General features: G+C 42.4%; 3 protein-coding genes across 3 annotated transcripts in view; 2 read left to right on the top strand and 1 right to left on the bottom strand.

Annotated features, from left to right (window-relative positions):
• Positions 1 to 6: 6 nt before the first annotated feature.
• LOC102371388 (cytochrome b-c1 complex subunit 8) lies at positions 7 to 647 on the top strand. The gene is made up of 3 exons (XM_006023554.3): positions 7 to 148; positions 245 to 407; positions 495 to 647. Exons 2-3 carry the CDS (start codon positions 254 to 256, stop codon positions 587 to 589), a joined length of 249 nt encoding a protein of 82 aa, XP_006023616.1. The 5' UTR covers positions 7 to 148; positions 245 to 253; the 3' UTR covers positions 590 to 647.
• LEAP2 (liver enriched antimicrobial peptide 2) lies at positions 637 to 9749 on the top strand. The gene is made up of 4 exons (XM_025204083.1): positions 637 to 1136; positions 3755 to 3819; positions 8105 to 8247; positions 9412 to 9749. Exons 1-4 carry the CDS (start codon positions 1031 to 1033, stop codon positions 9446 to 9448), a joined length of 351 nt encoding a protein of 116 aa, XP_025059868.1. The 5' UTR covers positions 637 to 1030; the 3' UTR covers positions 9449 to 9749.
• A 3892-nt stretch (positions 9750 to 13641) lies between these two features.
• Positions 13642 to 26209, bottom strand: part of AFF4 (AF4/FMR2 family member 4) — a 45022-nt gene continuing 32454 nt past the window's right edge. Inside the window, exons 15-21 of the mRNA XM_014519920.2 lie at positions 24915 to 24978; positions 24635 to 24771; positions 24187 to 24258; positions 22795 to 22888; positions 21471 to 21514; positions 19882 to 20102; positions 13642 to 19115 (exon numbers count right to left, since the gene is read on the bottom strand). Of these exons, the coding sequence (XP_014375406.1) occupies positions 18997 to 19115; positions 19882 to 20102; positions 21471 to 21514; positions 22795 to 22888; positions 24187 to 24258; positions 24635 to 24771; positions 24915 to 24978 (751 nt within the window). The 3' untranslated portion in view covers positions 13642 to 18996. The remainder of the gene's footprint in view (positions 19116 to 19881; positions 20103 to 21470; positions 21515 to 22794; positions 22889 to 24186; positions 24259 to 24634; positions 24772 to 24914; positions 24979 to 26209) is intronic.

Genomic DNA, 26209 nt, shown 5'->3' with positions numbered 1-26209 from the left:
GCCAGGGAGGGTGTGGCCTCGCCCCTCACTGGCCCCGCGGTGGGAAGGAGGCAGAGCTTGCCCCATGCCCCGGAAGCGGAAGTGGCGTAGGGCGGAGCAGTAAAAGGTGACCTTTGCAGGCGTCCGATATCTGCAGAGCTTGTGAGCGGTGAGTGGGGCCGGGGGCGGCGCGGCCTTCCCCCTGTCCTGCCTTGCCCTCTCCTGCGCGGCCCGGGCGGGCGGTGACGCGGTCGTGTCGTTGCAGGGCGGCGCCATGGGGCCCGAGTTCGGCCGCCTGGCCTACGTGCGGCATATCATCACTTACACGCTGTCGCCCTTCGAGCAGCGGCCCTTCGCCAAGTACTTCAGCGTCGGCCTCCCCAACCTCTGGCGCCGCTTCCGCGGCCAGGTCTTCCGCGTGGCGCCGCGTAAGTGCGGGGGCGGGGGCGGGGGAGGAGGAGGCTGGGCCCGCGCTCGCGCTCCCCGGCCCTCAACCGGCCCGTCTGTGCCCGCAGTGTTCCTGGCGGGCTACGCGGTGTACTCATGGGCCATAGAGGAGGAGCAGCGCCTGAAGAGGAAGAACCCAGCGGACTACGTGAATGACGAGTGAGCGCGGCCCTTATGCATGGGGCAGCCCCCACAGCCCCCACAATAAAGCCTCAACCTGACCTGCGCCTCCTGTGTTGCTCATTGTCCCACCAGCTGCATGTCCCCTCAGGTGGGGAATTGGGGCAGCAGGGTCCACTGCTGCTCCCCTGCTGCCTGATTCCCTGGGGGCTGGGCCAGGCCCCCTGTGGCTGGATCGTCTCCTCAACTGGAGGGTCCTGTCCCTTTCCTCCTGTGCAGGTGGGCTGGGGTCCAGCCACATCCTTGCACCTCACATGGCTGGGCTGCCCCCTCTACCTGGTGGGACTGACTTCCTCCCCCCATGTCTGCCTGCTTGGTGGGGCTTGGCCCACCAGCCACATCCAGTCTGTGGATGGCTGGCACCCAGGGTGAAAAGGCTGGGCACCCCTGGTTGCTGAATCCAAACTTTTTTGCTTAAGAGCATATGGTGGTGACGGCTGCTTCAAGGAGCCTGTTCCAGACACTTGAGTGCAAGCAGGGCGCTGTCCGTCTCGGCGGGCGCGTGGACCACGTGACGCAGTGGCCTGAAGGCGAGCTCCAGCACCCCAGTAATCGGCCACTGAGACTCCTCTTGTTTCTGCTCATTGGCACCTTTTCTCACTCGCAGCAGCATGAAAAAAGTGCAAATTAGTTGCAGAGCTGCGCATTTTCCTGCTAGATTGCACCAACTGCATTTGGAGATTAAATAACTTGGGTCCCACAAAAAGCTTTTGTGTGGGTTAAACCAGAATAAGTCATCTTGGCCAGTGGGCTTTAAAGTGAAGGTAGAATTTGGCTAAGGGGCGGGGGAAAGGTTATAGTAATTAACAGGTCCTTGTCCTCATGTTCAGGAAGAAAGGTATGAGGGTTGTGCTAATCTAGACCACATGTCCTGTTCGGTCCCAGAAAGGTACTTTGTCTTCATAGACCAGCAGTGCTCAAGGTTTTCATCCTGCAGGCCAGATGAGTGGCATGGGGCTCATCTGCAGGCTGGATTCGGCCCTACACTGCCTCAACCCAGCCCCATGCACTAAGTGTGGGCTCTGCATTGGGGCCAGGCTCTGTGCCACCTTGTCTGCTCAATCTAGCAGGCAGGGCCACAGCTGATGGGGGGGCAGGCCTGCAGATCCATGGGGAAGCCCCCCTCCCAGGCTGAATAACCCAGGGGTTGGGGGTTGAGCACTTATCATGGACAAAGGAGGTTCTCACAAGATTAAGTGATAAAGAAATTCCTGTTTTATGGCGCATAAATTAAAGCTGGACTTGGGTGCAAAGTTTGCTGCTTTCCAGGCTTTTTCACTGCCGGGTTGTTGGTCTTTAAAAAGTAACCAGAACACACTGTTTCTCATCCCTGTCCATGGTAGTTTAGCATTCTTGGCAAAGCTAATGTTCAAGGGGCTTTACATGTTCAAGACAATAAATTTGGTTCCAGTTTGGGGACTTTGTCTCCCCCCCGCCCCATCTCTGTTCTCGGCTAACATCAGTCCTTTATGGATGGTAAAGTGACTAAGGCTAACCTTAGCTGCTGAGACTGCTCTCCCTAGGGAAACTGAATGCCAGTTCCTGCCTTTGGAATGACTGGAGAGAGGTAGTTAGCTGTAATAGTCTGAAGTCAGGCGGAAGGCAGGGTAGATGCACCTAAAAGACTAACTAAATGATGAACCTTGGGTGCCCAGGGCTGAAACAAAGCTATGGATATGGGCAGGGTGGCTTTTTGCCTTTCATTCTTGTTTTTTTTTTTTTCCTCTTTATATATGTGAAGCTCAAGGAAACCTAGGTGAAACTGATTCATTTGTTTCCTTATTTAATTAATCTGCTGGGAGCTAAGGTTGTATGTAATCCCGTAAGAGTTTGGCATTTAATCCCTTAAGAGTCTGGCATTTAGTATAGCCTTGGCTCAAGGGGTTTGTACAGTCCCTTTCAGCTTCTGCTATGAGGGAGAAAAGTTGCATCTAGTAGAAACAGGATTTCAGTGCTAAGCCACCATGTCAGCTAATGCTAATTCCTGTGTCATTAATCTTGTGCTCAGGTAACCTAATTTGGGGTGGAGGGGGATCAAGTCTAAGGACCTGAAACTGTCTAAAACCTTCCGAACCATAGGGACAAAAAGAACAAGCAACAGCAACTGGGGAAAAAAGTGTCAGAGCTCTTCAAAGGTGGATTTTAAACTAGGATCAGGTAACTAGGACTAGAACAGTAGCAGGAAGCCCTTAAGGCTATAATAATAAGACTGAGTGATAGCAGCATCTGTAGTACTTATGAGGTCTGTTATTAGTGAAAACACAGGCTGTTTCTGTAACATTTCAGCAGCCTAGAGGATCTTGCTCCCCCTTTCCATCTTAAGTTTCAGAATCTAAATGACAGGCTTGGTTGGCTTTTTATAAGCACAATGGAGGAAAAGGTATAAAATATCCTTTTCAAGCAGCACTTCACAAAGTGACTTTTACTGAGCTCTTAGTGGCCCCTCTTCAAATCTGGCCTTGGGCTAGCTCCACAAAGCTTTGGTGTGGAGGGACAGACCATGTGTGTGGTCTTACCACTCAGCTGTGCTCTTACATAGCACCAGTTGTATAAGCATATTCCAAGAGCAAGTCCTGAACATGGGAGCAGAGGAGGATTGTATAGCTTGCAAATCCCACCAGGGCTTGGTGCTTGGCACAACTGGGGAGCTTCCATTCATGTCCAGTGGAAGGAGGTTTACTGGTGAGAACTGGGGGAGCTTCAAAGCTCTAGATTTAGAACACAAACACACAAGGCCCAGAATCCTTCCTGTTTCTGGCCCAATGCACCCTGCCGCCCTATCTGCCCTCTTACACTTGCTCTGTTAGCTCTTGGGTTTTATTTTCTGGGTGCATTTCTGAGGCCCACAGAGAAAGCTTAGTTCAAGTTGCTGTGCATCCTGCCCAACTCTCTCTATTAGGGGCCTTTTATACTAATTATCTTGTGGCAGGGCAGAGGGAGTAGCAAGGCTGCTGTTAATTGCAGGGTGTAACTAAAGAACAAGTAGGGGGTTACTATCATGATTGACACACCAGCACATCCTCCTGCCTTTGTAAACAGGAAGCTGATGCTTCCCAAGAAGGGACAAACAGCAAATGGTGTGATGAAGGCAAAAAGCAACTTGCACAGGATGTAAATACTAACATGACGGTGATGACTGCTCTTCCAGACCCCAAGCTCCATCCACACCCAAAGCACTGGAGTTTAGCTGCTGCTCTCTGTTCAGAACAGCTGGTAAGTAACCAGCTACTTGGGTTCTTCAGAATTACTATAAATAGTAGTCAGCAGGGGCTGTGTCCCATGGGAGAATATTCATAGAGCTGCTATAAGCAGAAGTAGCTGCTTTGGGTATAACCACATCTGACCTGCCCTAATTGCCAACTGATCCCCACTACAGTAGGCCCAGACATAAACAGTATAAGAGACTTAAGTCTCGCTTGCAGGAAAAGGATATAGCAGGAAGTAAAGACGTGGCAGCCAAAGGGCACTGGCCTAAAAAAAAGCCACCTTGTGGCAGAATGTTCACATGGAGCAAGGTACAGTGGTTTCTACTAAACCTTAGCAACATTAGGATAAAAAGCACTTATCAGTATAGTACCAGGCCTACAACGTGGCATTATCTTAATCAAGTTGCTTCTTCTGTACTGGCACTCTGAAGTGCCTCCCATATTAAGCAATTAGGGAAGCCTAGGTCAAGGCTATCAGGTGCCTACTTTCCACGCTGGAGCTTTTTACATGTATTGTATAGTTTTGTACAGTAGCATCCAGCCCACAAGAACTGAGACCTGTTTTTGCAGACTGTGCTGTCTTGAACCCTTATTGTTCCTAAAATCAGGACCAGGGAATGGGTTAAGAATTTCCTTCACACAAGTTTGCAGTCTCTAAATCAGTGGTCACCAACCAGGCAATTTTGTGGAGCCCTTGACTGTTGATTTCAGTTGCGGGGGGGGGCTAGGCCCTCTAGACAGAGAGCCTGTCAGAGGCTCTGCAATTGGGAGTGGCAGGAAACATGAAACAGTCCAAGAGTGGCAGGATGTATAAGCAGTGGGACACACATGGCTGGGCTGAGCTGTACCTGCTGGGCTGGGTGAGTGGGCCAGTCCCCCTTTGTGTCTGCTGCTACCAGGTGAGTGGAGCCCCAGCCAAACCAGGGGAGAGTCTGAGCCTAGGCAAATTGGGGGTGCGGGGCCCGGCGAATGTGTGGGGGGGGGGGGGGGGGCACATGCCCTCCTGATCTGTGTGCAAGGCACCTGCTGCTGCATGCTAGGCTTTGCGCCTTGCCAGGGTGCATGCAGCAGTGAGAGGTGCCCCCATGCATCTGCACACTGTGCCTGGGCTCTGACTTCTGGCCCAGCCAGGGCCCCACTTGTGTGTCTTCTCCTTCTCCAAACAGACTGACTTGCAGGGTGGTGCAGGGCAGTAGATCCTGGATTGCCCTTTACTTCAAAAAATTATCTTCACCTTAAAAAGGCTGAAGACAACTGCTCTAAATCCTACCTCTTACTACATCCACCTCCTGCCCACCTAGATTGCACCTGGGAGCCAAACTGTTGCATGCACAGAGAGATGTTTACTGCCAAGCCAAGAGCACGCAAGCAAACTGTCACTCGGGAGGAGGTTGTGCACTCATCTGACTTGTCCTTCTGCCTCCAACATGGATTTTTAAAAGGAAAAGGGAAGAAATGTGAATTTCACTATTTACTTGCCTCCCTGTTGTAGACCTGTCCTCCCAGACAAAAAAAACAACCTCATAGGTCTGACTTGCTTCCTGCACACTGCTAATCCACCTTACCGAAGGGAACTGTACTTGGCTCCCTTCCAGAGCAGACTTGGGATACAACCATGGAGTGGGGGCAGGAATATTCTCCCAGCATCACCTTTTTAATGGGTCTTTTGTACAACTCTTGGGGACACCCCACCATCTGAAGTGTTAGTTTAAGAAAGGGAGGTCATGGAAGGGAAGAGAAGACAAGGCTATTTAGATCTCCCTCAGCTTTCAGTCTCAGCCAAGTACCACAATTCAAATATGGTAGAAATCAATTCATTTAGTTCATCAAAGCAGTCCCCATGAAACATTGTTGCAGAGTACTTATAAGTAAAGAACTCCTTCAGTAGGAAGTGGGAGACCTTGCTAGCTCTTGAGCAGATAACTCTCTTCTACTCCTTTGAAAAGCAGCTTTACAGAAATCATGTTTGAGCTGAAAGTTGGGCTAACTGGAGGTCAAAGCCATCCTTATACAATTGCCTCTAACAAATTAACTTCCACTGCTCTTAAACTCATTGCATCACTTAGCTGTAGGGGGTAGGACACAGCACAAGTAACAATTCCTTTTCTTACTATGCCCACAAAACCAAACTCCCCTCATATTAAACATGTATTATTCTGCACTATAATTCAGGGATCTGAAGCACAGACACTAGTACCAAGTAGTATTCCTCCCCTCAATATTCTAATGAGGAAGCCAGTGTGTCTTATTTAATCTCCAAGGAGAGAGACTTGGTTCAAGATTTCATATGAGAGAAGCAAAACCCAATGACTTCCCACCCATCATAAACTACTGGATATTTCCTTTCCTTTGAGAGGTAAAGTAAAGAGCTTCCTGAGCTGAGGAAGTGGGAGGCCTTGCTGTCTCCTGAGCAGATAACCCTCTTCTACAGCTTTGAAAAGCAGCTTTACAGAAATCTGCTTTTCAAAGCTGTAGAAGAGGGTTATCTGCTCAGGAGCCAGCAAGGCCTCCTACTTTCTCAGCTCAGGGAGCTTTTAACCTGTGTGGGCTTTGAATCTGAGAGGCAAATAATCTTGGAGTTGCCCTCAACTGGACTTTAACTTATAAATTACATCTCCACAAAACTGCTTTAAAAATCAAAACAAGGAATAATTACTTGCCAAACTTGCAGCCTCTATTGGAGTGCTAATGCCTCCATGCTACATTCATCTGCTCTCACGCTGTGTTATTCAGTTGCAGAATACTGTGCCCCCCGTATGGGCTTGTTCATCATCATACAGCAAACTAGCGGACACCCAACTGCATGCTACAGCGAGTCTTACATCAGGCACCTTGCACCCCACTCTACTCCCAGGGTACCAGAATCCCAGATAATCCTACGGTGCCAGCACACTGGGACATATTCTACCCACATAAAGCTCAGCTTCCCTCAAGATACCCAATATGGTCCACCCTTGCAAAACCTGACTTTTCCTTAGTCAGTGGCAGGAGGAATGGTCAGCACAAGCACCAATCAATCACCACATCATCTCTGACCCTACAGACGATCAACTAGGGTTTAACTGGCTATGCCATTATTGGGCATTTCTCAACTGGTTTCAAACTTGACATGGTCACTGTGCCTCAAACCTATACCAATGAGGCCTTCACAGTGACAAGAAATGCTTGTGGACAAGTCCAAACCATGCCCTACATTGTTGACTTGTGTCCATTTACACTGCTACCTGGTGGCCTTCAAGCTCTTCACGCTGGCGATGACATTGCCTTAAGATGGCTGAAACATGCCAAAACTGCATATGCTAAATAAGTAAGTTTAAGGAACCCAAAGCTGCAAGTGCCACAGCCTGTGGAAGTGAACCCTCTTTGATCCCTACTATAGCGCATGGCCAACTACCCTTTGGCTAAAGGTACACCGTGGAATACTGGGAGCCCTTTAAGATTGAAAAAAAAGGAACAGCACATCTGGTAAGCTGAACATACAAAGTACATGTGTCAGAAAAGTAAACAGACAGATGGATAAGGCCTTGAACTATATGACTTTAGTAGACATTAACTTATTAAATCTCTCCTGTTTCAAGATGAACTTTGTCCCTTTAACAACTGAGCGCTGATGCAGCAGTAGGATAAGGGAGTATAAAAGTCTAACTGGAAGCTGGAGTAATTTTATTCAGGACTCCAGAACCTTCAGAGACTCCTTTGGCAAGCAAGAGCCGATCCAAAGATGCACTGGTTGAAAGTTATAGCAGTCATGCTGCTTTGTTCAGCCTTCCTGAGCCAGGTAAGAACAAAACAGGAGGAAACAAACATTTAAGCTATTGAATGCAAATGGTCAGGCAGTTACTGACATGAAAGCGTGAGTGATTACATGTACAAAATGACTGCAGTATTTAGAGCTAACAGTAGCATATTTGTTACTTCAGCAACTGAAGTAGCATGAGCTAGTAGTGTCAAGGCAGTAGAATAACTATTTTCTTCAGCTCACATGCCGACATTGTGAATTTAGGCAAGTATTGTAGTCTGTCTGTCTGTCTGTTTCCGGCCCTAGAAAGCAAGGGTGCTGCCTCTTTTCCCAAACTGCTAAGACGCTTAGCTAGCCTTTAACTAGTGCTTTACAAAGATACCAGATGATTATACCTTCAGTAAGAATCATTATTTTGTAATGGCTGTTGACTCTGCCAAGTCTTTGAAAACCGTTAGGTGCTAGCCTAGTTAGATGTTGTAACAAAATGCTCTGGGGAACATGGAATGTAGCTGCTGTTCCTTTCATGAGAGTTGCACTCCATTTGTTTCAGATACACTGTGCATCCTTGCATCAGCCAAACTCTCAACCAAAGAGGCAAAGAAGGATGACACCTTTCTGGAGAGGGGTCTCCTCCCTCAGACCCATTGGAGCCTCCTGCAGGGATGACATCGAATGCGTCACAATGCTATGCAGGTAACTTCTATGTTCCTCATTTGCAAAAGTACAGGAATGCTGCCCCCGCCCTGCTGTGCAAAGGGACCTCCCACCATGTTACAGTACTCGAGAAATTAAATTAATTCTTTATGGAAAGAATGATCACAAGGGTTTAGTCATCTTTCCAAATCAGTGCAAATGCTGTGCAGCAGCATGGTGGCCTAGGTGAGGCATGCAGAGGAAAAGGACCTGGCAGGGTCTTTTTGGTTTGTGCTGCAAAGATGTTATTGAAAAAAGACAAAAGTACTGGAATCTAGGAGGAGACTTAACTGCCTGCTTTCAGGTCTTAAAATATGTCCCCCTTAAGATGACATTGTCCCTTTGAAAACATATGCTTATTAAAAGCGCTTCCTCAGCAGAGCAGGCCTACTCTACTGAGATGTGAGGAAGGGTTATGAAATCCACAGCAAACATGGATTAGTCCAAGCTGACACCTACTGCTGGATGGACTATATCTCCAACTCCCGTTTCTTCCATTTACATCAACCCCTTCCCCTCCAATAAACACAAGTTATACTGTGTTAACTGAAGGCTGACTTATACAGGAGAGCTGAGACTAGCAGCCATACAGCCAATACTCTTCTCCTGCCTTGAAAAAAGAGGACAGTGCTGACAGCACATCAACTTCCTTACCGGGCAACAAATAGACATGCCTTTAATGTAAGAAATAGTATTCAAGTTCCTATTTTAACATGCATTTAAGAAAGGTCATTGTAGGTTAGTGGCCACTTGCCTCAGAAAGGTAAGAGCAGTACAGAGATACAAACAGAAGAGATTTTCAAACTTTTAGCATCGCCTATCGCTCGACTGCTGTGGTAATGTATTTTGCAGACAGCATGTCATTTGCTAAAGATCACATGCACATATAAAGGCAGACTGAAGCTGGCATTATTTCATGTGGAGAGAAACTGAGTTCAGGCCATCAGTTTTTGGAATACATATTTGAAAGAGACCTCCTATAAGCCTCCGTACCAATGACAGTCACTAACAGCGTGCTTTCAAGAAGAGAAGAACAGTAAGATTTGGGAATTACTGAAAGCACAACAGGTTTACTTTATATTCAAGTAATATTAAATGCATAGTGCTGTGATATCTAGATAACTGTCAACTTGGGTCTTTACCTGATACTGTGTCTTTTTGCAGGAAGAGCCACTGTTCCTTAAGAACTTCCCGGGAATGATCTGTCACTAAGGAAAAGAAAACATTGCTTTTACCTCCGATGAGGCCCCACTCGGCACGTGAAATATTTATTAAACTGCCCTGAGTTAGGACATTGACTTATGTAATGGCATATATTTAGTATTTGTGCCAGAACTAACGAGGAACTTCAGGAAGACTAAGTGCATACACTGGACAGAGCTGCACCACTCCCAAGCATGCCAGAAGATGAGACTTGGGCCAAGCTCAGTAAAAGACCTTGCATCTCAGGTTTTTATATTGTTTGTATTATACATATTTTTATGCAAATTAAAATTTTGTGTTCAGCAAACAAACTTACTTTGTCATGCATTAAAAAATGTCACACTGTGGGTACATGTCAAGGAGGCCTTTCAAATGGAGTGTGTGCATGTGAAGCTTACCTATGGACTAATGCCCTTTAGTTTAGGCATGTGCATGAAGTAATCAAGGATACAGGTTGTAACCATGTTGGTCTAAGCACATAGGCAGACAAGGTTCTTTGGGTGAATCTGATCTCTTTTATTAATGCAACTCAAATTGTTGGACAAATTCTCCTTTGAAAGCTTTCGGGTATAAATACCCTTCGTCGGGCTGAGGAAGCATCTGCAGTTGGTGTGCGCTCTCTTCCTGGATGGAAGGAATAGTAAAGAAGCCAGAGGCTGGCCTGCATGCAAGAAAGCCAGCCAGTGCATACGAGCCTCTGGCTTCTTTACTAGTCATTCCATCCAGGAAGAGCACACACCAACTGCAGAGACTTCCTCAGCATGATAAAGGGTATTTATACCTGGAAGCTTGCAAAGAAGAATTTGTCCAACTATCTGAGTTGGTCTAATAAAAGATATCAGATTTACCTGAAGTAATCAAGTGCATAAAGTAATCCAACCCCTGACAAATACAGCCAACAGCTCAACCAAGTAACCCTTCTGAAAAGAGAGCAAGCAAACTATTAAATAAGAATCTCAAAATACTACAGCCAATTCCATCAATACTCCAGCAGTTCCAATGGATTTGGAAGAGAGAACCTAGTTCAGGGGTGGGCAATTATTTTAAGTGGAGGGCTGCTTATCAAGTTTTGGCAAGCCATCGAGGGCCGCATAGGTAGCCCCGTCCCTTGACAGGTACCCTACAGCTGGGAACTATGTGGTGCTGGCCAGGGAAATGGCTGCGACAGGCAGGGGGTGGGGCAGCAAACGGGCACACAGAGTGCAGTGACAGCTGGGCAGGAGCACAGGGCCCACACCAGTGCACCAGGCCCAGCACTGGCAGAGCGTGAGGCCAGGCTGCCAGGGGCTCTATGGAGCCAGGCTGCAATGCTTAAGCAGGGAGAGTGGAGAGCCATCCTGGCTCCATAGGGCTCCTGCTGCCCCGCTCTGGGCCCCACTGGCACTGGCCCCACACTCCCACCGGCTGTTCCTTCACTCTGCGCACCCGCTCACTGCCCCTTCCCCCTCCTGCCACAACCATTTCCCCACTCTCCCCCGGCTGCCACACACCAGCACCACAGGGTTCCCAGATGCAGTGTTGGGACCACAGGAGCCAGCCCAGCTGATTCTGAGGATTCAGGCAATTGTCCGCGATCTTCCCCTGCCCCTCCTTACCTGTATTTCCCTTGGTGCAGGGAGGCTGGAGCCTCCAGAAGCCCCTGCTAGGCAGAGGCTTGCGGGGGGGGGGGGGGGGGGAAGAGGGGTGCAGGGCCAGACTGAACTTGCTGCTCCAGCTGTTTAGTTCTGCCCCTGCAAGTCACAGTCTGCAGAGTGTCAAATCAGGACCTGGGTGGAAGCTTTGATAGGGGGTGGTCATTCATAGATACTAGAGTCAGAAGGGACCTCAACAGATCATCGAGTCTGACCCCCTGCCTAGGTAAGAAAGAGTGCTGGGGTCAGATGGCCCTAGCCAGATGCCTATCCAGCCTTCTCTTAAAGACCCCCACAGTAGGGGAGAACACCACCTCCCTTGGAAGCCCATTCCAAATTTTGGTCACCCTTACCGTGAAGGTTTTCCTGATATCTAGCCTAAATCTGTTGTCAGTTTGTGACCATTGTTCCTTGTTACCCCAAGAGGCGCCCCGGTGAACAGAGCATCTCCTATCCCTTGCTGCGTCCCCCTAATTAATTTGTAGGTGGCCACAAGATCACCTCTCAGCCTTCTCTTGCTGAAGAGGTCCAGGTCCCTCAGTCTGTCTTCACAGGGCTTGTCCTGTAAGCCCCTAACCATACGAGTGGTCTCCTCTGGACCCTCTCAAGTCTATCAACATCCTTCTTGAAGTATAGCGCCCAAAACTGGATGCAGTACTCCAACTGTGGTCTTACCAATGCCTCAGAGGAGCATCTCCTTGGATCTATTTGTCATGTATCTGTTGATGCATGATAAAGTGCAGTTAGCTTTGCTGATGATTTCATCACACTAACGACTCATGTTCATCTTGGAGTCCACTACGACTCTGAGATCCCTTTCCGCTTCTGTGCTGCTGAAAGGGTCACTTCCCAGCCAGTAGGTGTGCTGGATATTTTTGTGCCCTAGGTGCACTCTGCACTTATCCGTGTTGTACCACATCCTATTGTGTACTGCCCACTTTTCTAACCTGTCCAGGTCTGCCTGCAATCGTTCCCTACCCTCTGGAGTGTGCACTTTGCCCCACAATTTAGTATCATTCGCAAACTCAGACAGAGTACACTTCACAGTCACATCCAAGTCACAGATGAAGATATTGAAAAGTGCAGGTCCAAGGACCGAACCCTGCGGGACCCCACTACCCACATCCTTCCAGATCGATACCGACCCGTCTACTACCACTCTCTGGGTGCAACCACTAAGCCAATTTGCCACCGTGTAAACATGTGTGTCACAGCCTCTTAATTTATTTATGAGAACAGGATAAGATACTGTATCAAAGGCCTTGCTAAAGTCCAAGAAAACGATATCCACCTCTACTCCTGTGTCTAAGCATTTTGTGACCCTGTCATAAAACGAAACCAGATTGGTCAGGCATGATGTACCTGCTACAAATCCATGCTGGTTTCCCTGCTGCATTATTTTTCCTGCTAGACTCCCACAAATATGATCCTTCGTAATCTTTTCAAAGCCCTTTCCAAGGATGGAGGTGAGACTGACTGGCCTATAATTATTCAGATCCTCCTTCCCCCCTTCTTGAAAATAGGGACCACATTGGCCCTTTTTCAGTTCTCCGGGACCTAACCCGAGGGCCACAAACGCTCAAACAGCCGTGCTAGTGGTTCTGCTATGACACTGGCCAATTCCTTCAGTACCCTCAGATGCAGCTCATCCAGTCCATCCAAGTGACTGCACAAAGTCAGCATCGACAGTTGGTGGGCTGGTGTCCCTCTGATGCTCATCATCTAAGAACCCGTTAGGAGACTTATCTTGAGCCCTGTTCAGGAACACTGAGGCAAAAAACTAATTGAATAGCTCAGCTTTGTCTCCCCTCTGTCACTAATTGCTTCTTGTTCAGTAGGGGTCATATGCTGCCCTGAGCCATCCTTTTACTCCCTACATACCTAAAAAAAGACTTTTTGTTGTCTTTGTATTGCCAGCCTCAGCTCTGTAGTTGCATTGGCCTTTCTAATTGCCTCCCTGCAATTAATTTTCTAAAATTTTTAGGGGCCCTGCGGGCCGGACAGAATAACCTGGTGGGCTGGATTCAGCCCACAGGCCATATTTTGCCCACCCCTGACCTACTACTAAAGAAACTGAGCAAAAACAGGTTTCATTCAGTTACACTTTCAGACTTAATCAACTTACTGTCATCATTTCAGAGACAATCACATACACATAGGGACCTACCAAATTTGAGGAAGCTTCCCCCTGATTTTGCAGGCAGATTGCAAGGCCCAGCAGTAGGCCTATGCAAAGCAGCAAGTATTTGCTTTGGATTTGGCTGATTCGGAAGGACGGTGATTCAATTTGGTGATGCGAATCACTGTCCCGATTTGATTTGGCTGATTCTGATCCAGAGATTTGGTGCAGATTTGGCCATAAACTAAACAGGCAGAAGTCCTCAACCACGCTGGACACAGTTGCCTCCAGCTGGTAAGTCTGTTGTGGTGGGCGGAGGGAAGGGGTGTGGGGGGGTATAGATCAACAAATATACTTGCTAGAATATGCAAACCCAAGATAAAACTGTGGAGTTTTATCAATGTAATTCCACTGAGGAGGAAGCCATACAGAAGATGCAAGCACGGTGTTTGTAAAGTTTAATACAGAAAAATCTATTTGATATTTTATTAAACTTAGTTTCTCCAGTTACAGTTTTGCATTGTACAAAGCATTTTAATGACACAGTAGTTAAAAAGTTCTTTACAAATTGAAATGTGATACCCTTTTCTCCAAATATTTTAATTGCCATAAATTTGTTTAAAAATACACATTAAACGCATGTTTCAGACACTAAACTTTCTATAATCTCAATACCACAAAATACATAGAATATACTATACAGATGTGGAAAAATCTAGTTAGTATATAATACTTTGCTCACCATTAATAGCTTTATTACGTGAAATGCACATACTGACTTAGAAATTCTAATTTTGAGCCCCAAAGTACCCTTCAAAATTTCATCTGTATTGCAACAAATAAAATCACAGTATTTTTTTTTAAGTTTTGGTTGAAGACAGATGCCTAAATATTTTGATAGAAACAAAACATAAGACATGGACTTGTCATGTACAAAGCGTAAAATAGAGACATCCCATCAGTCATTAACAGTACCTCCTGTATGATTAGTAAGGGCTTCATTTATAAGTGATGGATTAAAAGTTACTTTCCCCCCCCTCCCCAAAAAGAAAAAAAAAACCCTTCTTCACCAAATAATAATAATTTCAAATAAGATAAAGGATTTTTAATAAATATATAAGCACTTTATCCTCCATATACAAAATTTCTTAAAACCATTTAAAAGGGGGACCAGATACAAATGTCAGTAACTGTGCTTGCAAAAGTCATGTCTGGTCCTTGAAGTTACATTTTCAGATGTATGATGCCAATGCAGCCAAGAAATTGGGCTGCAGTACTACCATGCACTCAGCTACATGATTGACTAGGGTTGTGTATAAAAACTGAAGACGGGGCACATTGCATTCCAATTTACTAATATCAGCTCTGCTAGCACACAGAGTTGCACCAATTGGAACGGCTGCACTTCCATTACATTTCCAGACAAAATTAAAACAGGTAAAATGTTTACATGGGGATAGCCTATATAAATTATGCTGAAAAAGCACATCAAGCTACTCAGTATAGTGCATTCAGTTTAAGTTCAGATGAACACTGGCAACAAGCAAGAGGTAATGCTGTCTCAAAAGCTGTCCTACCAAATGGCCAGGCTCATTTGTCTAGCACACCCATACTGAGATAAGAATCTGTATTTATGTTATAGCTCCCCCTTCCAACACTGCTATTGTTAAATGGCAACAAAGACCAAAATTCTTTAAAAAAAAAAAACAAAAAACAACAAAAAGTGGAATTGGACAACATGATTCTTTATGTTTATGTAAACCCATCTCCGGGAACTCTGTCTCTGGAAATAGGTCTGCGTTTGTCTAAGAGTTGGCTAGCAAAAGCTTTGGCTACTCTTGTTTAAAAGAGATCTATCATCAATTTTGTTGCTGGAAATATGCAGCTTTCCATAACACTGATTCACTAGACTGATTCCAACCCTGACCCAAATATTTGTCAAGGCTTTTACTGATAATTTGGAAGTTGCTTATTCCCCACTGCATAATTCAAACTGGACTTGCTCAGGCCCTTTTGTAACTGCCTTCATGTGAAGGCTGCAATGATGATTAATTTCGGTTAGGTAAATGAATTATTATTATTAAATACAGCAAAGGTAGTCTCTTTCCACTAGTTGCCAGATTGGCAAACTTTATAATTACTTGCCTACGGCTTTATTTTACTTGCCCCAGGCAAGTATTAAATTATATTCATAAAGTCCTGACTTTGTGCTGGGGCCATTCATAAGTATATTTTAAGGTGGTTATTTTTAAATCACAGCAATCAAGCCTCATCAAATCTGAAGTAATATACATTGCACTCCTGTATAATACGCAAGATTCATCACCAGCAAGATGGTGATTCAGCACTCAATAAATAATATATCAATATAGCCAGTTGCACTATAATCTAAAAACAAGTATAACATACAGTTTGGACAGACTGAGTTCATATATATCTATAGATATATATATATATCTATATCTATATATATATATCTATATATGTCTATATACACACACACACACACCCCTCCCATACACGCACACAAGCACACACATGTATATGTATTAAAGACTCTCACAATACAAATTGCATACTGCCATCAAAAGCCAAGAAGAGCCATCTATGTGCTCTGAGTTATGGCTAACAGATTTAAAAGAAAATAAAAGTCTTGGGCTATTTTGCTCTGATTTCTTGAAGGTTCATTTGTAACTGTAAGTGATGCACTTTGTCGTTTAGGAACCTGCAAGTTCGACAGCAAATTCAAGATAATTTTGACGTCTGAGCAAGCCTAGTCTGATTAAGCCATTTATAAGGTTCACCACTGGGAGTTGGAGTTATAAATTCAATCTACAATACTGATATGTATTAATATGCCACCATATAGAAAATCATGGAGAGAACCAGAATTTAAAGATTCCCTTGTGATAAGACACTAGTGCAACCTGCATTAGTGGTTAAGTGACATGCATTTCCCACATCGCTGTTTAAGTAAGTGGTTCAGAAGGACAGGTTTTGTTAGCCTGGATTTTGGCAGAGGGATGGAAGCTTATGAAGTATTTGCATTGTTTGGCTACTGAAGCCAATAAAATGAATTTGTCGCTGAAGCAAGGGGAAAATCCCAATTTAGAGAAGCATGTGGAATTGTCAAATTAAATTGATCTGTTTGACACAGCTACAGATGAGCAAAACAATATCCTTTTGTTAAACAAAACCGTTGCATATCTCCAACACAGAAAGTGAACTTGGGACAATAATCCAGAAGGAATTTAACCAGAAAAGCATACTGCTTGGGTGGGACACTATCCACCAGTTCATGTCCACATTTTGACACACTGTAAAAAAGTTTTTTGTATTTTTTTAAAGACTAATAATGTTTAGCGTCTAAGGGTTTAAAGATTAACAATGTATTTTTCAAGAAGAAATTAATTTAGTGTGATACCAAATGGTATTTGTGGGACTCTAGCTTAAAAACAAAACACACAAATATTCCCAGAGATGAGACCATTACTGCTTACAATAATGGTAACTGCATACAAAGGAGCAAGCTTAAAACACAGCCATGCTGGCTACTGCAGCGCTACTTCAAAAATATACTGTTAATCCAGCTTCTAAGAAGGTATTCTTATATAGCGTCAAAAGTGTGCTAGGCACTTTAGAGTATTAAGGGAAAAATAGTTGACAGTATCCCATTAACCAAGATGCAGAGTTTGAGGGTAGAGAATTCTTTGTAACAGCAAACACTGGAAAAAAAGAACACAAGCTGGCACAGTGATTCAAATAAAAAAGGATGTTGAAACAGACCTAAACATATGCTGAAATATTAATAGGGAAATTTACAGGTCTGTTAATTACGTCTCAATTTGTACGTAGCAAAGCTTTTCTGGAAGTACAAAACAAGTTGGAGAACAAAGGAAGCTCTACGAATATGCAGCTACAGTTTAGTAAAGTTACTAATTTGCAAAACTTCTAAACTCTTAAAGCCCATAGGACATACTGCAGTACTAAATAGTGTAGAATTCTATTCCTTCTTTCGAAATGTGCCAAAATGATGGCAGTCTACAACTACACACAAATTTAGTGCAATATTTTTCCTGAACATAGATGCATTATTCTGTACCAGATACAAGGTTTAATGGGAGATAAAAATGAAGCAAGACTCTCCAATTCCACTCTCGTAAGTTCAGAGTGTGACTCTCTGAAAGAAAACCGCTGTAATAGGAGGTCATTTGGTATGACAGATGCTTGTACTGTTAATACAAAGGAAAAGGAATTTTACCAAAGTACTGCAGAATTCCAACTGCATACAGTATACCTGGTCCTGCTGTAAAACATCTTGTAAACAGTTCATAAAATCTTCATCTAAAAGTAAGGCATAAGGCACACCAGACATGTTAGGGGCACTAAGCAATATTGAAAGCAGTATAATTTTTAAACACTTTGCTCAGACAAGCACCTTATATGGAAAGGTACTTTGGTTTACAACTTTTTAAGAGCAACCACTCAGAACTCCATGCAGGATTCCTGTTGCACCGAGTTACTTACCCTAAAGTGAAATTTCTGCTCCATCAGAAACATTTAACATCAATGGGAAATACACATTTTAAGTAAGTTCTATATCAGAACAGTTAGGCAATTTCCCTATAATAGTAGGTGTGCTCCCCACCCCACAATGGCCATAACACTGTCATGATGTAGTGTCCATTAACTAGCAGACCCAAAATAAGAAAAGATGGATCTTGCGCACTAATCATGATCTCTGGTTTCTCAGTCAATGGAAAGGATACAAATGACAGTTCCAGTAGGAATTATTTGTCGGTTCTTTCAACCATAAAGTTGGCTGATTCAGTAAGTGTCAAATAATGACAAGCAAGGAAACAAGATCCGTTTATACAAAGAGATACAAAAAAGCACAAGATTGTCCATTTTTTAAAAACCTTTCCAATATGCACCCATCAGAGACTGAAGTTCATTCTTACACCATCATTTCCATATTGCATTAAATGCAAGTTACTGTAATGTTTTGTGATTGTTATAGTGTTAAGTATTTTGAAATTGTCTTGAAAACAACCCAAGTCAGACATAACTAAATATTTTTTCCATATAGGTCTCTCTATAGTTTCATTTAAATGAAATCTTTTAATGTGTAGAAGAATATCTCTGGAACTTTTTTTTTTCTTTTTCAATATTTAGTACAAATTCTGCAATAATAAAACTGTAGTTGTCATTTAAGATTTGAGTCATAGGCATCAGGCATGAAAAGCATGGTGTCGCTATACTTTAGAACCTATCAACCCTTATTTTCTTTAACAAGCTCTACTACCACAAGACATTACAGAGTAACAAAGCTCACAAAGTACTTAAATAAAGTGTCTACATTAATTTCTGCTAAGTACTTGATAAGGGTAAATTTATAGGAAGAAACAGCTAAGTCCTAAAACTGCCCAAAATAGGGCTTTGTAAAAATTTTTAAAAACAAATTAAAATAAATAGGATTTAAACTGATTAGTTATGTATTATGACTGGAATTCCAATCCATTACAGATCAGTGAAACCACATCTTTATATGTAGCAGATTTTAAAATAATTAAATAACTTAAAATGGGAATACCAAAGAAGTCCATCAACAAGACGTTTTGGGGTTAAACACACAAATGAGAATGGGAGACATGTGAAAGCATTCTTTGCTCTTAGTGTCAACTAGGCAACATGTTATGGCAGTCTTCCTTATTGGACATGACACAGTGTTGTGGAGAAAATCAGAGGCAGCAAGAAAAATGTGTGTTCTACTTTCCAATCCTTCAGTTCAAAATATTACTTGGCGTCCAGACGTAACCAATGTAATCCCTGCCGGGTATAACGGACTAGGTCTGTCATGATGCTTGAATTAAAGATAAGAGGGCCCATAACTTTGTCCAGTTCAGCAAAAAATTCTAGGACGACAAGAGAACAAAATAAACTATGCATATACTCATTCATATCGACTTGTTTAGAGATTTACATCCTAAGAAGAAATCTAGTTCTGACACACTAACCCCAGATATTACACACATTCTCTCAGGCTAAAACAGGGAGAGGGGAAAGATGAAAGGAGTTGCAAATGGAAAAAAAAAAGTAAAAGGGTTTATTTCCATTTCCAAAAGGCACCTCAGCATTTCTGTAATAACATGGTTGATACAGAGGCATAACATGGCAGCTCTGTGCCCTGGGCAGCAGCAATGCATGGGGTAGTGCTGGCTGTCAGCAGCAATTTTTGCACCCCCATAGCTCCTGCCTCAAGTACACTACTGGGTTGAAAGACAGATGGAACAAGATTGATACTGTTGTAAAACATTCCTAGTAATGGGAAAATTCTTCCTTTAAGAAACATGCATATTCATTTTAAGCAAAATTTTGGAACTGGACATGTATTTGCATTCAGCCCTAGAACCTACACAAACATGGCAAGTCTACCAAAAATCTGTTTGGCCACGTTACTAGTATGGAACCCAGCAATCAATACCATTCTCCAACAAGATCAGAGAACCAATTTAAAAGATGACTACAAATTTAAAGCAACAATTATTTTATCTACAGCAAACCACTAGCTGACAAAACATGGCTTACACACTATTAGCTGATGCTCTAAATGTGGACGCCTATTAGGATTTTGGCAAAGAACGTCATGTTTGAATTTTTGGGCAGATTCTGCTGTCTTACCTTTCTGCTCTTTAGAGAGCTGTTCAGCTTGGTCCCAGATTTCATTGGCATAGAGAAAGTTGGATGTAACCTGCACATAACTGGCTGCCATCTGGTGGATTCTCTGTGGAATAGTCACTGAAGAACTGCTTCCTGAAGGGTTGGTTGTCCCCGAGGAGTAATTCCCTGAATTCCCTGGAGATAGCTTCGGAGAGACCGGAGATGGCATGCCAACAGGCTTGCTAGTTATTATAAGAAAAACATGGTTTTCAAAACACGAACTGTCAACATAGATACAGCTGAAACAAGCATCAGAATATAATCAACAGCATGTATTTCTATAAAACCCCCTTGCCCAAAACCTCAAGGCCTTTCCATTTAGAAGTACTCCCCCATTTGATAAATGAGGAACCCAAGACCAGAAGGGATAAGTAACTTGCATATGCATATATGAAGTCTGTGTCTGAGCTGGAACCAGAAACTAAAAGCTTCTCCAAGTCTTGTGGTTTTCTCTCATGACCAAGCCGCCTTTATCTTTTAATTTGCATTTTATAAAGGTGGAATTTTTTTGTGGCACACATTTCAAAGTAGTAAAACTTCATCGAAGAAACTTGTGAATGAAGTCTAAACCACACAAACTAGAAACGAAGCTTTAAAATGTTAACAGGTTAAAGCAGGGGTGGCCAACCTGCAGCATGCGTCTCACAAGTGGCATGGGCAACCTGTGTGGCACGTGGCACCCCAGGGAGGGGACAGGCGGCAGAAATTAGAGCAGATTGGGCATGGAGCACAGGTGAGGGAACAAAAAGCAAAGCAGCTGACTGGGCAAGGAGGAAGATAAGAGTGGCATTCAGGGAGGGCATGGGACTAATTTGTGGCAAGCCTGCCAAAAACATTGGCCACCCACTAGGTTAAAGACATTTAAAATAACCCACTGAAGATTACATATTTACGTAACTCAGCTACACAAACACAGCACAGCATATCATAATACTAGTCTCAGGATCTGAATGGTACAAGTAAGAATGTTCCTTACTTCCCCATAGAGTAAGCAATCCCAAAAATACTGCAAGCTCAAGTAGCTCCAGGCACTTTACAAAGTCTATTGTCCTCTTAATTCTCAGGAATATATATATAATAGAGCTCACTGAAATCAAGTTGCGTGTTAGACAATACAGAGACACAGACCCCTTTTTTGCAGTAAGAGGTCATTTGAAACCCTGCTTAGAGTGCTGTCATGAGCAGTTGCCTTTTGAAACATTTACCAAAACAAGCATGCAAGCATAAACCCAGCTGAAGCCCAGATCCTTAGGAGAGTACAACTAACTAATGAGACACCAGATACATTTATATAACACCACTAGGAGTAAACAATTAATTCAACTTTGTGTACCACATAAACTGAGAAAAAGGAAATAGTTTCCATTTTGTCTGTTAGAAGTTTGGCTCTCACTGGAGAGAAATCAAACTAGTTTAATACTTTATCAGTGAACTCAGCCATGCAGATTCTGTTCTTCAGCCCCATTAATCCTTCACCTCCCACACAAGATTTAAAACATCTTAAATCAAGAAAGAAAGCAGTTTAATGTTCAAGTTTAGAAACTGCTTACCTTCCCATACCAGGTGATGGTGCTTGAGAATTATTATAGGAATTCTGTTTGAGTAAAAAAAAAAAAAAAAAAAAAGATTGCCATATGATTTAAAGTCATCTTAATTGCTTATTAAACTGATTTTTGCAAACAGATTTCTTTGCAATAATAAAAATCTGAATAGGATGGAAGACTCTCACGGCACTTTAAAATCTGAGAAAACATCCAGTGATCCCACTGACAAACTAAGGCAGTGATACTTTAGGTGATTTGCCTACAGATTTGTAGCAAGCTGACAAATTTGGGGTTAGATCTCATGTCTCCTTATTTAGTCCCTTGTGCTAACTATAAAACCTCATCATCTCTTATGGCAAGATTTCATTTTTTCCAGCCTGATACCTGTTAATAGGAAATGGGTGGTTTCTATTATGAGCACTGTGCAGCTAAGGCTCACTCTTCTCAAGTTCCACAAAGCCAGAAATATATTAGCTTGCTTCTACGGTATTTAAAGTTGGGTGTCTAAACCCCATAAGCCTTTTTAAAATCCCAGACTAGATTCAGATGAAGTAACTTTACCCAGGAAATCTTAAGCATCCTGACTGAGTGCCCCACCTGAACACCTGGGTTCAAATGAGTCAACTTAAAAGAGGACTTCTCAGCATCCAATCCCCAATAGTGGGTTTAAACCAGATCCAGAGGATTTAATGGGAGGTAAAGCTTAAGCAAGCATAGTGAGTTGTTGGGAATTAGAACTTGGGTCTAATAGTGCTGCCATGAGAAGTCTGGTGAAGTCACTGGTTGATGCATTTTGTTCCAATACCAGCCCCTGAAGCCATAAAATGTATCACTAGACACAGAATTCCCTTAGGTTTATATATGAAAAAAAGTTCCACTTTTTAATACCAGCTAGGAAGATGCTTTTAATTCTCTTTGAAGCTCGCTGAATTTTTTATTCATAGAAGCAGACTAAAAGCTAGATACAATCATCATAAATGGAGGCTAATAATGCTAGGACCAGCAGAGTTGCGACGATCTTGCTTGTGCTGGAAGTAGCCATCTTTCCCAGTAACAAATTAAAGCTTTAGAACACAGGAGCGTAGGCTGTAGCTGTGTTGGTCCAAGGACATAGGCAGACAAGGTTCTTTGGGTGAATCGTCTAATAAAAGATATCAGATCCACCCAAAGAACCTTTCCTCCGTTTCAGAACACAGGACATGAGCGTGCCTGAAGGGTTATATTTCCAAACAGGGTACACAGGTTTGAAAAACCAGGTCCTAGAAATTCTGAGCGCCATGGAGTTCCAACTTTCTGTAGTTGTTAGTGGCAATAGGCAGAAAGTGTTTACCTTTAGATGTTCAGTCAATGTCTTGGAGTATTTCAATGCACTCTCCTTCTTCAGCTTGAAAAGCCTTAAGTATAACAGGGACTGGCATCGAAGACTAGTCAAAGACAAATGGTAACACATTTATAATGAAACTGCTTACTACAACTCAATAATGCAGGTAAACAACTGCATGGTGTTTAATACATATGCACTTGATTTCACTGGAGTTATCATTATTATTGATTTTTGGTAAAATTGTTTAACTTGCCCCAAAAAATAAATATATAGATTCAGCTTGAGGTGCAAGGTTTCAGTCACATAGCCTTCCTCGGTTTTTCTTACATCACCGGTCCTGCACACTGAGCTCTGAATACAACTCAATTACCTCCCATGTTAGCAAATACATGAATAAAAGGCCATAAACACAATCAACACATTCCAAGTCTAATCCTGCATTTTCCCACTCTCTTTTCCATCTCCACAACAAATTGGTAAGCTCTCCTAAAGAACTCTGGAAAGGTAGCAAGATGATTCTTGGGTTGTACTTGAAACTTCAGACAATCAGTGAGTGGGCACAGGATAAGATCTATGAACTCCCTGAGCTTTGTGCTATAGCTTCTTTCAAGGTGCAGTTTAGTTTCAAGGCTACCTTTACAAGATAAAAGCTCAAAATCAATGCTATCGGCCCTTGATCTAATAAGCAGTAATTTGATCTCTGCTTCCAAAAGAGTAACTACAGTAGTTAATGCAACCACTATATCCTATGAAAATTTCAGCTCCCAAGTGGTGTTGCAATGACAATGGAATATACATTTAACTTGATAGCAGTACCATCAGTTTGTCACCACTAGAAAAATCTTACTTCCAATTAAGAGACTAGAGGCACAAAGCTGCAGACACTGCTGCTTAAGATTTCGTAACCACAGCCTAATACTACTAAAATTAATATTAAAGAGTATGAAATTATTAAATAGTCCAAAGCTCCGTCTCTTCTAAACAGCGCATTCTTTTAATATCCCTGCCTTATCCATTGCTGGAACAGACATCACATCAAGGAAATCATATTTCAAATAAAATATTAGAAGACTGTTCATTTCTCATTACGTCTGTATGTAAGAAGCAGTATTAAGCTCTTGCTCTCCTGATAGCATCTCACTAGCAAGACTAACACACCTAAACTAAAAACAATTCTATCCCAGATATATCAGCTTTATTCCCTAATTATATTAGAAACAGAAGGTGGTCAATGGCAATACTACAGGAGAGAAGTTATTCCAGCTCTCACTGGCTAAGGTTAAATGAGAACCTTACATACCCTCAACCTTTAACTACAATACTATAGGCAGTAACTTCACACGTAAAACACTCACTAATTTGACTCAAGATGTTTTACTAAACCTAAAGCACACGTACCAAAGCACTGCTAGCCTTTTATCTGCAGCTGTAGCATCTGGTGCTAAGTAATTCTTCAGTTTCATAGTGTATCTGCAAACAAAGACATCAAGTAAATGATGGCAACAAAACAAAGCTTTATGTTTTCATCAGCTGGCATTTCTCATTTAATGGTCTTTTAAGAAACCTATTAATTTTTAGTGCCAGAGATCTATTTTTGATGTTTTATCAAACATCTGGATGAGATGATTACAGAAATATTTTTACTTTTACATCATGTTTTGTAGTGGACATTACAATCCCCTAGATGAAAACGTCCAAATGTTTGGGCAAAACATATGGTTTGCTTTAAACATATGGAAGAGATAGGGAAATTTTACCCATTTTACCGATGAGAGATTAATTAAAAAAAAAAACCCAAGAATAAAGACCAAACTCTAACCCCCAGACTTTATTGTTAATTGCTTACTTGATTAATTCCACAGTTTCTGAATACATAGGGAACGGGGACTTGGATTCCTGAGCATTTTTCTCCAATGCATTCCCACATTCGATGAATGACACTACAGCATCAAGGTAGTAAACAGCTTTCTCGAATCTGTCAGACTGAAGAGAATTATATCTTTAGAAACAAAAATATAGGGAAGGGGGGAAGAATAACAGTAACTGAGAAGAACACTGAATCAAAGGAACTACCCCAATCCAGCATTATGTGCAACCACTTGACAAACATTTTCAGTTCTGCTTACCAGTGCATCTGCATTATGCTTTAACTTCTTTGCTTCCTGTAAGTAGTGATCAGCTGAGTAAGACCTACAATAAAGAAATACATGTGTTGAATTAAACCCATTTCACAAGCTCTTCTAGGTGTCAAGCTTCATAACTTTGATATCCTTTGGTTTGACTTTTTCTCCCTACCTTAAATTACAGGATGCATAGTGTCATAAAGCCCTTTCAACGTGTAAAAATGCTCTTTTCCTCCAGTGCTCTCACAATAGTTTGAGACTGTTAATAACTGTCACTAGATTTGTCCAACTCACTTCACTGTACTGCATACCAAAAAAACTACATATGAAGGATTATACCAATGAACAAGCTATCTGTCATAATATGCAAGTGTATAACTTACTATCTGTATGGCAAAGGTTCACATTAGTAGATGTGAAATGTTAAAAACAAAATTAAGATGTTCAGACATTGATTTAAAAATTATTATAGTTGACCTTAAAATTAAGTGGCTTCATGACCTAATGAAGGTTCCAAAGAGGCTTAATTACACATTTTTACATTGTAGTTACAGGCTGATTGACTAAAACCTTTCCAAACACACTAGTAGGTTGACTTAACCTTTCTCCTGTTTTACCCAAATTAGTAAGCATTGAATAAACTGTGTTTCATTTCAAGTCAACATTTTATTAATACCCCACTTAAGTGACTCTCATACATTATGGAAGTACCAGTTAACAACATATGAGAAAGGGGGGTGGGGAACCTACTGTATCCATAAAAACCAGTTCAATTGGGCTTAGGAGCACAAAAACTAAATACACAATGTCACATCACAAGACAGATGTTTAAGTGAACTTGTGCTTTTCCGTACCTTAATATATATTTCTTAATTTTTTCTTAAGTTTGCCCTAAATTCAATTTTCTGGCTTTAACATTTTATTTAGGGATAATTACAACCCCTATCCCTCCAAATATAGTTTACTCTAAATTACTGATATATATGCTAAACTTTAAGTCTATTGCAACTGAGTTTGTCTGTGAATGCACACAGAAGATGACACACTCTGAACTTGGATTGCTTATTTCCATATGGCTCTGAATAGCCTGCTCTTTTTATATGGGCAAGGAATACAGTTTGCTTCTAAAAACGTATTTCATCCAGGAAACACAGTTTTAAGACAGCCTTGAATTAGCTGATTAAAAGTAAAAAAGAACACCTGTAAGGGACAGTGAAATATCTAAATGAAACATTAAGGCCTTATTCTATAATGAGGGGAATTCATTCATTTGGACATATATTTAATAATTTGTGTTC

Source organism: Alligator sinensis, unplaced genomic scaffold (genome assembly GCF_000455745.1).
Source record: "Alligator sinensis unplaced genomic scaffold, ASM45574v1 scaffold135_2, whole genome shotgun sequence".
NCBI lineage: Eukaryota > Metazoa > Chordata > Crocodylia > Alligatoridae > Alligator > Alligator sinensis.
The sequence above is the reverse complement of the archived record's forward strand: the minus strand, read 5'-3'. Positions and strand labels throughout refer to the sequence as shown.

What these genes read in the sequence shown, in the direction of transcription:
- LOC102371388 (XM_006023554.3), top strand. Translation starts at nt 254, where the DNA reads ATGGGGCCCGAGTTCGGCCGCCTGGCCTACGTGCGGCATATCATCACT. An exon ending in GGTCTTCCGCGTGGCGCCGC is followed by an intron (nt 408 to 494) that starts GTAAGTGCGGGG and finishes CTGTGCCCGCAG; the next exon opens with TGTTCCTGGCGGGCTACGCG.
- LEAP2 (XM_025204083.1), top strand. Translation starts at nt 1,031, where the DNA reads ATGGTGGTGACGGCTGCTTCAAGGAGCCTGTTCCAGACACTTGAGTGC. An exon ending in CGTGACGCAGTGGCCTGAAG is followed by an intron (nt 1,137 to 3,754) that starts GCGAGCTCCAGC and finishes CTGCTCTTCCAG; the next exon opens with ACCCCAAGCTCCATCCACAC. An exon ending in TGCGTCACAATGCTATGCAG is followed by an intron (nt 8,248 to 9,411) that starts GTAACTTCTATG and finishes GTCTTTTTGCAG; the next exon opens with GAAGAGCCACTGTTCCTTAA.